This window comes from Crinia signifera, chromosome 4, assembly GCF_055691185.1.
Source record: "Crinia signifera chromosome 4, ASM5569118v1, whole genome shotgun sequence".
Taxonomy (NCBI): domain Eukaryota; kingdom Metazoa; phylum Chordata; class Amphibia; order Anura; family Myobatrachidae; genus Crinia; species Crinia signifera.
Genome location: NC_139220.1, coordinates 9,709,337 through 9,722,997, shown reverse-complemented (window position 1 = coordinate 9,722,997; position 13,661 = coordinate 9,709,337). Strand labels below are relative to the sequence as shown.

Genomic DNA, 13,661 nt, shown 5'->3' with positions numbered 1-13,661 from the left:
TTTAAATAGCGATAAAAGTCCTATGACGGGGTGGTGACAGAACATTGCAGGTGTTTTGTGATGGAGTGTCAGGACCACTGGGGCGAGACCCTGGTGGCCTTGCCATGTGCTGAATTATTTTGTTAGGTGCCATAAAAAATAAAGTTTGGCAATTCTGTAAATTAAATTACTTTACATACACCAGGTTAATATAGGACTAAATATACAGAGCATGAAGGCGCCTTTCTTCTATGTCCGCAGAGCCGTATTAGTCATGTTCAGGAACCTCAGCCTGCATCTATGCATCCAATACTTTCAGTTTATACTTTTTCAGGTCTGTTTAAACTGAAGCAATGGTTTCTGGAGTTACAGCGCCACCATGTGTCCTATAAGGGTTATTGCACTTATAGCCTCAATAATTTATTTTGTTCTATGCGTCTCTCATTGATTCCGCTGGAAACTGCGTACAGTAGATGGGAGTTTTGGCCTGATCACCAAATTGGAAAATAGGCGTCTTAACCTTGGCTCATTGCACCATGTTGGGCACCATTGATACAAAAGAATGCAGCATATGAATTAACATGAAACCAGTGGGTCATCGCCAGCTGATAAGATGCATTCTTGTAAATAATAGTTCATTCTGCAATGATCTTCACTGTAATTAAGAGACCAGTATAATGTAAACCATGAAATGTAATGTATGTCGTATATAAACACATATTTGAGCAGCTAACTGTTCGCACAGATATTGCAAATTAACACAATTCTTTATTTAAAGATGAAGGTGGAAAGGCTGGCGTTCAGTGTTGCACTGATAAATTAATAACGGATCCCGGCTGGAGACATGTCCTCCTAACTGACAGAACTCCTCCGCCCATCTCTTGGCTCCGCTGGGGCGGGGCCAGCGGCACTTCACACTTCAGAGTGGTCAGGATCCAGATCAGCAGCATCCAAGTCCGCCACAGACAGCTGACAAAACACAGCGAACGGGTAATAGTGCAGAGGCCAAAAACTAGAACTAGGTGTCCAGTTCTAAGTCCATAAAGCAATAATTTACATATCTCCGTCCTAAGTTTTTGGTCAGCGCTACCAAGAGACGAACCTTGGGCAGTCCGTAACAGTGTGCGCCAAGTCTGCTGGCACAGAGTGTCCAACACGGCACCCGGCAAAGAATTCATTTTAATCAGCCGTTTGCCAATGACATAATGTAGATGTCACAGAGTCCTTTGCAATTCGAAACTCATTGGTTTGCCAGTTGAGAACTGCCCGTGCTTTGTGCGGAAAGCTGCTGTTGATGCTCGGTCTGTCTGGTTGCTATGGGAAAATACACATTGGTCAATTCAAACGAACACAATCTTACTTCGCCCTTTAATTTGCATACAGTGCCACCAGCTGGTTACAAGGGGGTAATTGTTCAGCAAAAAAACGGGCGATTTATAATTATTAAGTTAATGGCGGTGTGTTAGGCGCTGCAGAACCCTTGTGGCGCTTTTTAAATAAACTATAATTATAATATTCATTTAGAATGGGAAGAATATAGAATACTGTAAGAGAGAGGCTTCATACAGATGTATTATAAACAATGTGGCTGACATTTAGTATAAACCTGGATGGAAGTAGCATCATTGCATACTGAGGGTCGGAGCGGTGAGGGTGGAAGCTGCCCGGAAAGGATCACAACGCTTATGTGGCCAGACGCATATGTCAGATTCACGCAAACCGCGCCTGCGGTTCTCTATGCCAATGACCTAGGCAAAGGTAGAGGGGAGCAAGCTGAAAGCCCCTGGGTTTGGTAGAAACAATACGGAGACCGTTCGCCAGCACCCGATTACTAACCACGTTGTGTGGCATAGCAAAAACTATTACTTGGATCTTTGATCAGATAGGATTTAGAATTTTACTCTACATCTCGTGAGGTATGTCACAGTGACTGACCGGTGGCGCTCTTGCGCTGCTCCGACAACGTATAGATCTCCTGAAGCTGCTTCTTCTGATCATTGCTGAGCGGTTCCGTTAGCGAGTGATACCAGGTGGGGTCTCTGCTCTGTATACCTGAGGATGTACAGTATATTACCGTCACAGTGATACCAGGGGGCGGGGTCTCTGTATACCTGAGGATGTACCAGGTGGTACCAGGTGGGGTCTCTGCTCTGTATACCTGAGGATGTACAGTATATTACGGTCACAGTGATACCAGGGGGCGGGGCCTCTGTATACCTGAGGATGTACAGCATATTACTGTCACAGTGATACCGGGGGGCGGGGTCTCTATACCGGAGGATGTACAGTATATTACTGTCACAGTGATACCGGGGGGCGGGGTCTCTGTATACCTGAGGATGTACAGTATATTACTGTCACAGTGATACCGGGGGGCGGGGTCTCTATACCGGAGGATGTACAGTGTATTACTGTCACAGTGATACCGGGGGGTGGGGTCTCTGTATACCTGAGGATGTACAGTATATTACCGTCACAGTGATACCGGGGGGCGGGGTCTCTGTATACCTGAGGGGTCGTGAAACTGACCAGCCGGTGGCTCGGCATTTCAAAAGAATGAACCACCCGTTAGAATCTTTAAGGTACTTCATGATTGACCATGTCCCTTTCTCCCTTCGGGGTGGGGACCGAGCTAAAAAACTCTTAATTAAGGAGTCCCAGTGGATTGTTCGTTTGGGCACCACCAATCCGGGTGGCCTGAATGAAAAAATTAACTGGAACAGCCTTATATAAATTGAGTATTATATTATAGTGAAGCTAATTTTTTCCAAGTTCTAGAATGTTTTTCAAAATTCTAGGATGTTTTTCTAAATATTATCTGCAGCCATTTTGTGTGATATATAGTGATGTCACACATATGTTTATATTGATGTTTGTGTGTTCTGTATTGTGTAAAGTGTAGTGTACTATATGTATTCCATGTATTAATATGTTTACTGTTTCTGTGGCGCTAATGTCTATTGCTTTTTTCCATCAGGGCGCTGGTGCGCGTAACTGCTAGGAGAGTGGTCTCCCAGCAACGGGTGGAACGCAAGCCGGAAGATTGGTGGAGCGCAGAACGCTCCCGGACTTCAAGGAAATGCGTCACCGGAAGCCGAGAATGACAACTTCCGGCAGTACGGCAGCAGACGCCGGCGGGGAAATTAGCAGACCGGCACCGCGGATGGGGGTATATAGGTGGGGTGAGTACTGTTTGTATTTGTTTGCTGTGCCCTGACGAAGAGGTGCTAACCTCGAAAGCGCTAGGCTTTAATACAGCCATGTTATAAAGTTACCTGCGTTGCTTCCTGTTTTTTTACCGAGTGCCGCTGACTGTGGAAAGTTATACCTGAGGATGTACAGTATATTACCGTCACAGTGATACCGGGGGGCGGGGTCTCTATACCGGAGGATGTCACAGTGATACCGGGGGTTGGGGTCTCTGTATACCTGAGGATGTACAGTATATTACCGTCACAGTGATACCGGGGGTTGGGGTCTCTGTATACCTGAGGATGTACAGTACATTACCGTCACAGTGATACCGGGGGTTGGGGTCTCTGTATACCTGAGGATGTACAGTACATTACCGTCACAGTGATACCGGGGGTTGGGGTCTCTGTATACCTGAGGATGTACAGTATATTACCGTCACAGTGATACCGGGGGGCGGGGTCTCTGTATACCTGAGGATGTACAGTATATTACTGTCACAGTGATACCGGGGGTTGGGGTCTCTGTATACCTGAGGATGTACAGTATATTACCGTCACAGTGATACCGGGGGTTGGGGTCTCTGTATACCTGAGGATGTACAGTATATTACCGTCACAGTGATACCGGGGGGCGGGGTCTCTGTATACCTGAGGATGTCACAGTGATACCGGGGGTTGGGGTCTCTGTATACCTGAGGATGTACAGTATATTACCGTCACAGTGATACCGGGGGTTGGGGTCTCTGTATACCTGAGGATGTACAGTATATTACCGTCACAGTGATACCGGGGGGCGGGGTCTCTGTATACCTGAGGATGTCACAGTGATACCGGGGGTTGGGGTCTCTGTATACCTGAGGATGTACAGTATATTACCGTCACAGTGATACCGGGGGTTGGGGTCTCTGTATACCTGAGGATGTACAGTATATTACTGTCACAGTGATACCAGGGGGCGGGGTCTCTGTATACCTGAGGATGTACAGTATATTACCGTCACAGTGATACCGGGGGTTGGGGTCTCTGTATACCTGAGGATGTACAGTATATTACCGTCACAGTGATACCGGGGGTTGGGGTCTCTGTATACCTGAGGATGTACAGTATATTACCGTCACAGTGATACCGGGGGGCGGGGTCTCTGTATACCTGAGGATGTACAGTATATTACCGTCACAGTGATACCGGGGGGCGGGGTCTCTGTATACCTGAGGATGTACAGTATATTACTGTCACAGTGATACCGGGGGTTGGGGTCTCTGTATACCTGAGGATGTACAGTATATTACCGTCACAGTGATACCGGGGGTTGGGGTCTCTGTATACCTGAGGATGTACAGTATATTACCGTCACAGTGATACCGGGGGGCGGGGTCTCTGTATACCTGAGGATGTCACAGTGATACCGGGGGTTGGGGTCTCTGTATACCTGAGGATGTACAGTATATTACTGTCACAGTGATACCGGGGGGCGGGGTCTCTGTTTACCTGAGGATGTACAGTACATTACCGTCACAGTGATACCGGGGGGCGGGGTCTCTGTATACCTGAGGATGTATGGTACATTACCATCACAGTGATACCGGGGGGCGGGTCTCTGTATACCTGAGGATGTATGGTACATTACCGTCACAGTGATACCGGGGGTTGGGGTCTCTGTACACCTGAGGAAGGTGGAGGAGGGGGGGGGTGTTTAGTCTGTGTATACAAAGCAATGATCTCACACTCACCAAGCAATGTGTCTGAAAAGATCTGATATTCATCGATGGCATCCTGGCAGTCCAGGGGTGTACTAAATCCTTCCAGGGCCGTCTCCTCCAGTGCTTCATCATCCCAATCCTCATCATCATCCTCATCGTCGTCATCCCCCGCATTGTCCTGCATGGCCTGGCCCAAGCTGTTATATTCCTCCTCGTCACTTGGGATCTCCTCTTAATGGATTAACAACATCATCAGAATCATCATCAGGACAGGTGTAATGTTAAACACTCAACATCAGCAAAAATGTTTTATAGATACCCCCCCTCCAAATTTTGCAGTTGCCATTATATTCCTTTCTTTAAGGCACATTTGGTGGCCCCAGGTGGCAGTTAACGTTTAGCCCGAGGCAAAAGACTAACCAGCAAGGACGGACTTCTCCATATAATCACCATACTAGTGGTGTAATCAATAAAACCCTGCACCCCTCCCCCACACTTCAACATACCCCTGACACATTGCCGTTCTGCATCCCTTCCCAGGTCCCTCATAAAGGACAAAGTGTATCTGAGAGATGGGACTCCTCCGTCCTGGACAAAGCAGATCAGCAGACCAAGCATCACATCTAAGGACCGCCTCCTTGCAATGACTAGGGCGGGGTATAATAACCAATCATATGAGAGAATTGTGTACAGTCTCAACACACTGGGTCACCAGGGAACTTCTGCTGAATGGCCAAGAGAAGGTCTAGGAAAACACACAGATCAAGAGATCGCCGAGACAGGAGGACCGAAGGGAGGGTGAAACCCTTCATCTCCGGCCTTCGGTGGGATCATAGGAATAAAAATGGGATTTTTGTCTGGCCTGTAAAATCTGTTTTTTTGAAGCCGTGGTGGTACGCTGGGAACAGCGAGTTATTTAACATTTACATTTTTCGCAGAGGCTCTTAGTGTCCGTCCCTGCTGCCCATAAGCTCTGAGGAAGGACCAGTTCTGGTTTCCTAGTCTCCTTCATCCCAGGGGCATTAGAAAAACGAGTCTTTTCCGCTGTGGTCGGCCCTCCCCAGCCCGGAGCTACACCCTGCTTTACTTACCATTTTCCTCTGCTTCGGTCTTGGCGACACGTGACGCCGTCCGCCGGTCAGGATGGCCGCGGTTGGCACACACTTGCTTTAACCCAAGAAAAAGGAGCAGAACTGAAGGCACAATAACGGAGGCGAGCGCACTGACGGCTGGCGGCCTGTTGGGGAGTTCCATAAGAATACTGAGGCCAATGATGCACATCTTCCTGTCGTGCAGCCTGTAGGAGAACAGAGCCGGTGACTCACAGCACGGCATTACCGTAAGGTCACCGAGTTAGGAATAAATCTGGCTACACGGTAGCGCAGTAACTTCGCAATCCCGGGCTGCATAGTGTCGCCGTACTTACCCCAGGAAGCAGTCGGTATCATTCACCCACTGGTTGACAAACTGTGCAGTGATTGGCTCGGAGCTGTGCGGGAACCGGATCTGTTCCAGCGTGTTCAAGAGGAGGGCCGGATTATAGTACAGAGACGCAATGACCACCTGTAGACACATGGTGCGCAGCTCGCTGGATTTAACGCCTCGCGTCAACCGCTCCAAAACAGCTTCTACGAACAGCGGGATGCACTGCAGAGAAAGGTGAACAGTGAGAAAAAAAACAAATCCCCGTCTTGTTGGTGCAGTGTGACTCTGCCAGCGCTCTCCCATTACATTACTATCGGTACACAGAGAACAAACAGGTGCAGAAGAGAGCGCACAGACAGCCTGCACGGTGTAGACCAGGGGTGGCCAAACCGGTCCTCGAGATCTACCAACGGTCCACATTTTCCAAATCACCTAACTGGTGCACAGGTGCAGTCATTACTAACTGTCACATTTCCCAGACCACCTAGCTGGTGCACAGGTGCAGTCATTACTAACTGTCAAATCTCCGAGACCACCTAGCTGGTGCATGGGTGTAGTCATTACTAACTGTCACATTTCCCAGACCACCTAGCTGGAGCACAGGTGCAGTCATTACTAACTGTCACATTGCCCAGGCCATCTAGCTGGTGCACAGGTGCAGTCATTACTAACTGTCACATTGCCCAGACCATCTAGCTGGTGCACAGGTGTAGTCATTACTAACTGTCACATTTCACAGACCACCTAGCTGGTGCACAGGTGCAGTCATTACTAACTGTCACATTTCTCAGACCACCTAGCTGCTGCACAGGTGCAGTCATTACTAACTGTCACATTCCCCAGGTCACCTAGCTGGCGCACAGCTGTAGTCAATACTAACTGTCACATTTCCAAACCTGCTGCATCATTCCTAGTATAGATCCACAGGTTGCCTGATATACATGAACTGTTGGTAGATCTTGAGGACAGGTTTGGCCACCACTGGTGTAAAACAAATCAGGCTTATGAAAAACACATTCCGTACTAACTTTTGCCATTAATTTGTTTTCTTATGTCGGATGTTTCATCCAAGGATGAAACCAGCCCACGAGCGTTGGACACAAAACCAAGTACAGCTTCTACATACAGTTCTAGGGTTCTATTACACATGAATGCGCTAAGGGTCCACAGAAAAAAACTGATACTGTAAAACGCAATACATTAAAATCAAATGATTTGTTCGCTGGATTCGTCGGACGGTTCCGTATTCACCCATAATACAGGCCGCGTCCATCGTGCTGCGCCACTGCGCGGATTGGCGCTGCGCTAGAACACATACTGTGAAGCTCGCGGTTACCTGATCAATCCCTCGGCCTTTGCATTGTAGGATAATGACTTCCAGGAGCTTTGCTGCGTGACATTCCGCGTCTTCCCCGGCCTCTCCCGTCAGCACCTGTCAGACAGGGGGGAGATTTGTGCTCATTTACAACGAGGTTACTTCGTCCGTTCATTTACCCGTCCGCTCGGCCTCATCCCACCACCTGGCTCAGTGAGCACGGCTTGGAAATGTTTGAAAAAAAGACCACCCTACGGTTCCACAGTCAGTGGGAACGATCTTAATATAAAGTTACAGAGAATTTAATACAATGGAAACTGAATCTGTCCCCGATTGTGTCCGAAAAAGATGGATAGAATGCACCTGCCATAGGGCTAGATCAAGAGTCGATGGTGCAACAGATGATGGCGTCTATAGATGCTACAATCGGTATTACTGCGTGTACGGGCACTGACAGTAGGGGGGTGTGGTGGAACGCACTACATGTAATGTAATAGGTTTAGAGTCTGGGGTTAGCTCCCTCAAAGAGGTCAAAGTTCACATGAAAACTGAACGAAGCCAAAGTATTCGCACATGGACCCTCTGGACGGAAAAGCCGGCTGACTAATTACCCGACTGGCAGTCCGCTAGAAGCTCCATGTGACCGGGAGGGGAGAGGGTGGGGTGGTCCCGTACCCCCCACACACAGCTTGGGTGGGTTACAAAGCACATTCAGTCCGGACCCTTGGATACTACACGGAAGGGGTCATTCATGCAGCTCACAGCGGCGGCGTGGAGGAGACAATGGCCGCTCACCTTCTTACACATGGTGTAAATAATCTCCAGGTTTTTGGGGTTGGACAGCAGCGTCTCCGTGTCCACCGTGATGTAGTTATGTAGCAGCGGCATCATATCTGTAGCAATACAAGAGACCCGGGTTACGCCTGCACCGGTCCAAGCAGATCCCTCACCACTGCCTGATGACAGCTGTGTTCCCCAGAGGTACACAATCCCCAGCTGGGGAGTGGATCTTTGGTCAACATGAGTCTAGGTCGACAGGGTCATTAGGTCGACAGTCAAAAGGTCTACATGGAGCTTTTCACAATTTTTTTGTCCGGAATGTCGACACAGTCGACATGGACACGGGAATGTAGCACCACGTCCCCTCGCTGTGCTCGCCATGCGTCGGGCACGGTGCCTCACTGCGCTCGGCACACTATTTTATTCTCCCACCACGCCCTGGTGGATGGTAGGGCATGAAATACCGCCTGTCGGCACAAATAAAATGTGAAAAACCCCATGTCAACATTTTGACTGTTGACCTAACCCATGTCAACCTAATGACTGTCGAGCTAGACTCATGTTGACCTAATGGTGTCGACCACCATGCTGGTGCCACAATGAGCGTATCCCGTACAGGGGAGGTGATAATATTACGAATGAGACCTCACCTGTGAAATATTCGTAGCAGTCCCTCTGGAAGACCTCGTACAGGATCCCGAGCAGCTGCCACATCTGTGGGGAGATGGTCTGGTTGGTCAGGCTGTACGCCAGAGACAGGATCTCCTCATAGAACTCTGCAAGGAGACGGGATCTTAATACACGGGGACAGAACCGAGGAGGGTTCCGGGACATCTGGCATCCCCAGGGCAGCGCTCTGGTTCTCCGTTAGGATATACTAAAGCTATGCACCCACACGGAGGACACGCCAGGTCTCGGGAAACGATTACAAGGGAAAACGCCCAATGCCCCCCCCCCCCTCCCCCATGGGGTGTGGAAGGACCTTCCTCCACCCTACAGTAGGTGATCAGGACGGATCACACCCCAAGTACTGGGGACAATACCTATAATGTGTTTCTGCAGCACGAGTCCGACGATCTGCAAACAGATGCCCTCCAGCTGCTGCTTCACCTGAAAGAGACCCATAATGCATAAGAGGGGGTAAGAGGACTCAATACATCCCCCCCCCCCGCCTCCCCTCACGTCGGGATCATAGGGGGAGCCTCACTTCATTGTGATCCTCCACAACGGTCAGGACGATATCTATGGTGTGCAGGATTCCCATGGCCATCACAGTCTTGTCCTCCACCTCGTCGTACTCGTCGCTCTGAAGGACCTTGACGAAGATCTCCGCCTGGGAAGAGACATGAAGACTACGATCCACAACTGATGCGATAAACCGGCAGAGTTCTCAGAACCCCCCCATATGCCACTTACCAGGTGCCGGGTCATGTCCACAGCGATGGGCGCCACCTCCTGGCTGTACTCGCAGATCATCTTCTGAATGACGTTGGTCAGGTCATCGTTCTCCGTCTCCCGGACGATGTGGAGCAGCTCTTGCATGACCGGACGGATGTAGGGTCTCATGTGCTCCTTAGCTGAGAGATGCGGAGACATTGGATGAAAGCAAAATACGACTTCACCAGAGGAGTGCAGATTCTCCAAAGTTCCCACCCCCCTGCTGCTCTTCTTCAACGCTCACCGGAATAAAGTAATCCATGACATTCCCGGGTTCATTGTCTGAAACTAGACTAGGAGTAGTTCCGGGAAGTTTGGGCTGAATAGAGCAGTGTGCCCACAGTCGCAGGAACCACCCCTGGGGTCATCAATGGACATTACTGGTATAATAACATAAACTGGATCTAATAACTGTCATTTTTCAAACCCAGCCTGTAACATGACCGTTAGGAGCTGATTGGCTCGTGCTTTATCGCTCTTCACTTCACCGGGCTTAATAAATCTGCCTCATCGTCAGGGACGGACTAGGCCTCTGAATCTGCCCTGGCATTTGTGTACGCTGGGCATGCGTGCTCTGCTGATCCCGGCGTGCCGGAGTGAAAGGGCATAGCCACATGTGACGCCCCCATCTCTCCTGAACCTGATTGGCTCACAGAGAGAGCCGCCGGACCCGCCGCAAGTGCAGTGGCTCCCTCTGTGCACCGATCGGGAGACAGTGCTGCCACCCTGATTTGACAAATCAGCACAACTGGCCAACGGCCCCTATGGCATATGGTCAGTCAGGCCCTGCTCAGTGACAGAATATGTAATCTAATAATCATTCTCTTACCAGCTCCCTGATTACTGATTAACATCTGCAAGGCAATGGCGGCCTCTACTTTCACCGGGAGCTCCTTGTCCTCCAGGAGGCTCTTCTTAGCCAGCTCCACCGCGTTCCGGAGGTTCAGCTCATTGTGGAATTTCAATGTACAAAATGAGTGGAGAACCCAACAGCACTGCAAGAGAGAGGGGGCAGCAGGTGATGTATGGGGACAGGGCAGTGCAGGGTATACATCACAGATAACAGGAAGAGAGAGGGGGCAGCAGGTGACGTATGGGGACAGGGCAGTGCAGGGTATACATCACAGATAACAGGAAGAGAGGGGGCAGCAGGTGACGTATGGGGACAGGGCAGTGCGGGGTATATATCACAGATAACAGGAAGAGAGGGGACAGCAGGTGATGTATGGGGACAGGGCAGTGCAGGGTATACATCACAGATAACAGGAAGAGAGAGGGGGCAGCAGGTGATGTATGGGGACAGGGCAGTGCAGGGTGTATATATCACAGATAACAGGAAGAGAGAGGGGGCAGCAGGTGATGTATGAGGACAGGGCAGTGCAGGGTATACATCACAGATAACAGGAAGAGAGAGGGGGCAGCAGGTGATGTATGGGGACAGGGCAGTGCAGGGTATACATCACAGATAACAGGAAGAGAGGGGGCAGCAGGTGACGTATGGGGACAGGGCAGTGCAGGGTATACATCACAGATAACAGGAAGAGAGGGGGCAGTAGGTGATGTATGGGGACAGGGCAGTGCAGGGTATACATCACAGATAACAGGAAGAGAGGGGGCAGTAGGTGATGTATGGGGACAGGGCAGTGCGGGGTATACATCACAGATAACAGGAAGAGAGAGGGGGCAGCAGGTGACGTATGGGGACAGCGCAGTGCGGGGTATACATCACAGATAACAGGAAGAGAGAGGGGGCAGCAGGTGACGTATGGGGACAGGGCAGTGCGGGGTATACATCACAGATAACAGGAAGAGAGAGGGGGCAGCAGGTGATGTATGGGGACAGGGCAGTGCAGGATATAAATCACAGATAACAGGAAGAGAGGGGGCAGCAGGTGATGTATGGGGACAGGGCAGTGCGGGGTATACATCACAGATAACAGGAAGAGAGAGGGGGGCAGCAGGTGATGTATGGGGACAGGGCAGTGCAGGGTATACATCACAGATAACAGGAAGAGAGGGGGCAGCAGGTGACGTATGGGGACAGGGCAGTGCAGGGTATACATCACAGATAACAGGAAGAGAGGGGGCAGCAGGTGATGTATGGGGACAGGGCAGTGCAGGGTATACATCACAGATAACAGGAAGAGAGGGGGCAGCAGGTGACGTATGGGGACAGGGCAGTGCAGGGTATACATCACAGATAACAGGAAGAGAGGGGGCAGCAGGTGACGTATGGGGACAGCGCAGTGCGGGGTATACATCACAGATAACAGGAAGAGAGGGGGGCAGCAGGTGACGTATGGGGACAGCGCAGTGCGGGGTATACATCACAGATAACAGGAAGAGAGGGGGGCAGCAGGTGATGTATGGGGACAGGGCAGTGCAGGGTATATATCACAGATAACAGGAAGAGAGAGGGGGCAGCAGGTGATGTATGGGGACAGTGCAGAGCGGGGTATACATCACAGATAACAGGAAGAGAGGGGGCAGCAGGTGACGTATGGGGACAGGGCAGTGCAGGGTATACATCACAGATAACAGGAAGAGAGGGGGCAGCAGGTGACGTATGGGGACAGGGCAGTGCGGGGTATACATCACAGATAACAGGAAGAGAGGGGGCAGCAGGTGACGTATGGGGACAGGGCAGTGCAGGATATAAATCACAGATAACAGGAAGAGAGGGGGCAGCAGGTGATGTATGAGGACAGGGTAGTGCTGGGTTATACATCACAGATAACAGGAAGAGGGGGGGCAGCAGGTGACGTATGGGGACAGGGCAGTGCAGGGTATACATCACAGATAACAGGAAGAGAGGGGGCAGCAGGTGACGTATGGGGACAGGGCAGTGCTGGGTATACCTCACAGATAACAGGAAGAGAGGGGGCAGCAGGTGATGTATGGGGACAGGGCAGTGCGGGGTATACATCACAGATAACAGGAAGAGAGGGGGGCAGCAGGTGACGTATGGGGACAGCGCAGTGCGGGGTATACATCACAGATAACAGGAAGAGAGAGGGGGCAGCAGGTGATGTATGGGGACAGGGCAGTGCAGGGTATACATCACAGATAACAGGAAGAGAGGGGGCAGCAGGTGATGTATAGGGACAGGGCAGTGCAGGGTATACATCACAGATAACAGGAAGAGGGGGGACAGCAGGTGACGTATGGGGACAGGGCAGTGCTGGGTATACCTCACAGATAACAGGAAGAGAGAGGGGGCAGCAGGTGATGTATGGGGACAGGGCAGTGCAGGGTATACATCACAGATAACAGGAAGAGAGAGGGGCATGATGTATGGGGACAGGGCAGTGCAGGGTATAAATCACAGATAACAGGAAGAGAGAGGGGGCAGCAGGTGATGTATGAGGACAGGGCAGTGCGGGGTATACATCACAGATAACAGGAAGAGAGGGGGCAGCAGGTGACGTATGGGGACAGGGCAGTGCAGGGTATACATCACAGATAACAGGAAGAGAGGGGGCAGCAGGTGATGTATGGGGACAGGGCAGTGCGGGGTATACATCACAGATAACAGGAAGAGAGAGGGGGCAGTAGGTGATGTATGGGGACAGGGCAGTGCAGGGTATACATCACAGATAACAGGAAGAGAGAGGGGGCAGCAGGTGACGTATGGGGACAGGGCAGTGCAGGGTATATATCACAGATAAAAGGAAGAGAGAGGGCAGCAGGTGATGTATGGGGACAGGGCATTGCGGGGTATACATCACAGATAACAGGAAGAGAGGGGGCAGCAGGTGACGTATGGGGACAGCGCAGTGCGGGGTATATATCACAGATAACAGGAAGTGAGAGGGGGGCAGCAGGTGACGT

General features: G+C 50.7%; 1 protein-coding gene across 1 annotated transcript in view; it reads right to left on the bottom strand.

The window, feature by feature from the left end:
- Positions 1 to 715: 715 nt before the first annotated feature.
- Positions 716 to 13,661, bottom strand: part of IPO8 (importin 8) — a 28,222-nt gene continuing 15,276 nt past the window's right edge. Inside the window, exons 14-25 of the mRNA XM_083181022.1 lie at positions 10,660 to 10,825; positions 9,810 to 9,970; positions 9,601 to 9,726; positions 9,437 to 9,503; positions 9,044 to 9,169; positions 8,409 to 8,506; positions 7,635 to 7,730; positions 6,300 to 6,520; positions 5,965 to 6,170; positions 4,904 to 5,104; positions 1,915 to 2,031; positions 716 to 1,293 (exon numbers count right to left, since the gene is read on the bottom strand). Coding sequence (XP_083037148.1) covers positions 1,220 to 1,293; positions 1,915 to 2,031; positions 4,904 to 5,104; positions 5,965 to 6,170; positions 6,300 to 6,520; positions 7,635 to 7,730; positions 8,409 to 8,506; positions 9,044 to 9,169; positions 9,437 to 9,503; positions 9,601 to 9,726; positions 9,810 to 9,970; positions 10,660 to 10,825 — 1,659 coding nt within the window. The 3' untranslated portion in view covers positions 716 to 1,219. The remainder of the gene's footprint in view (positions 1,294 to 1,914; positions 2,032 to 4,903; positions 5,105 to 5,964; positions 6,171 to 6,299; positions 6,521 to 7,634; positions 7,731 to 8,408; positions 8,507 to 9,043; positions 9,170 to 9,436; positions 9,504 to 9,600; positions 9,727 to 9,809; positions 9,971 to 10,659; positions 10,826 to 13,661) is intronic.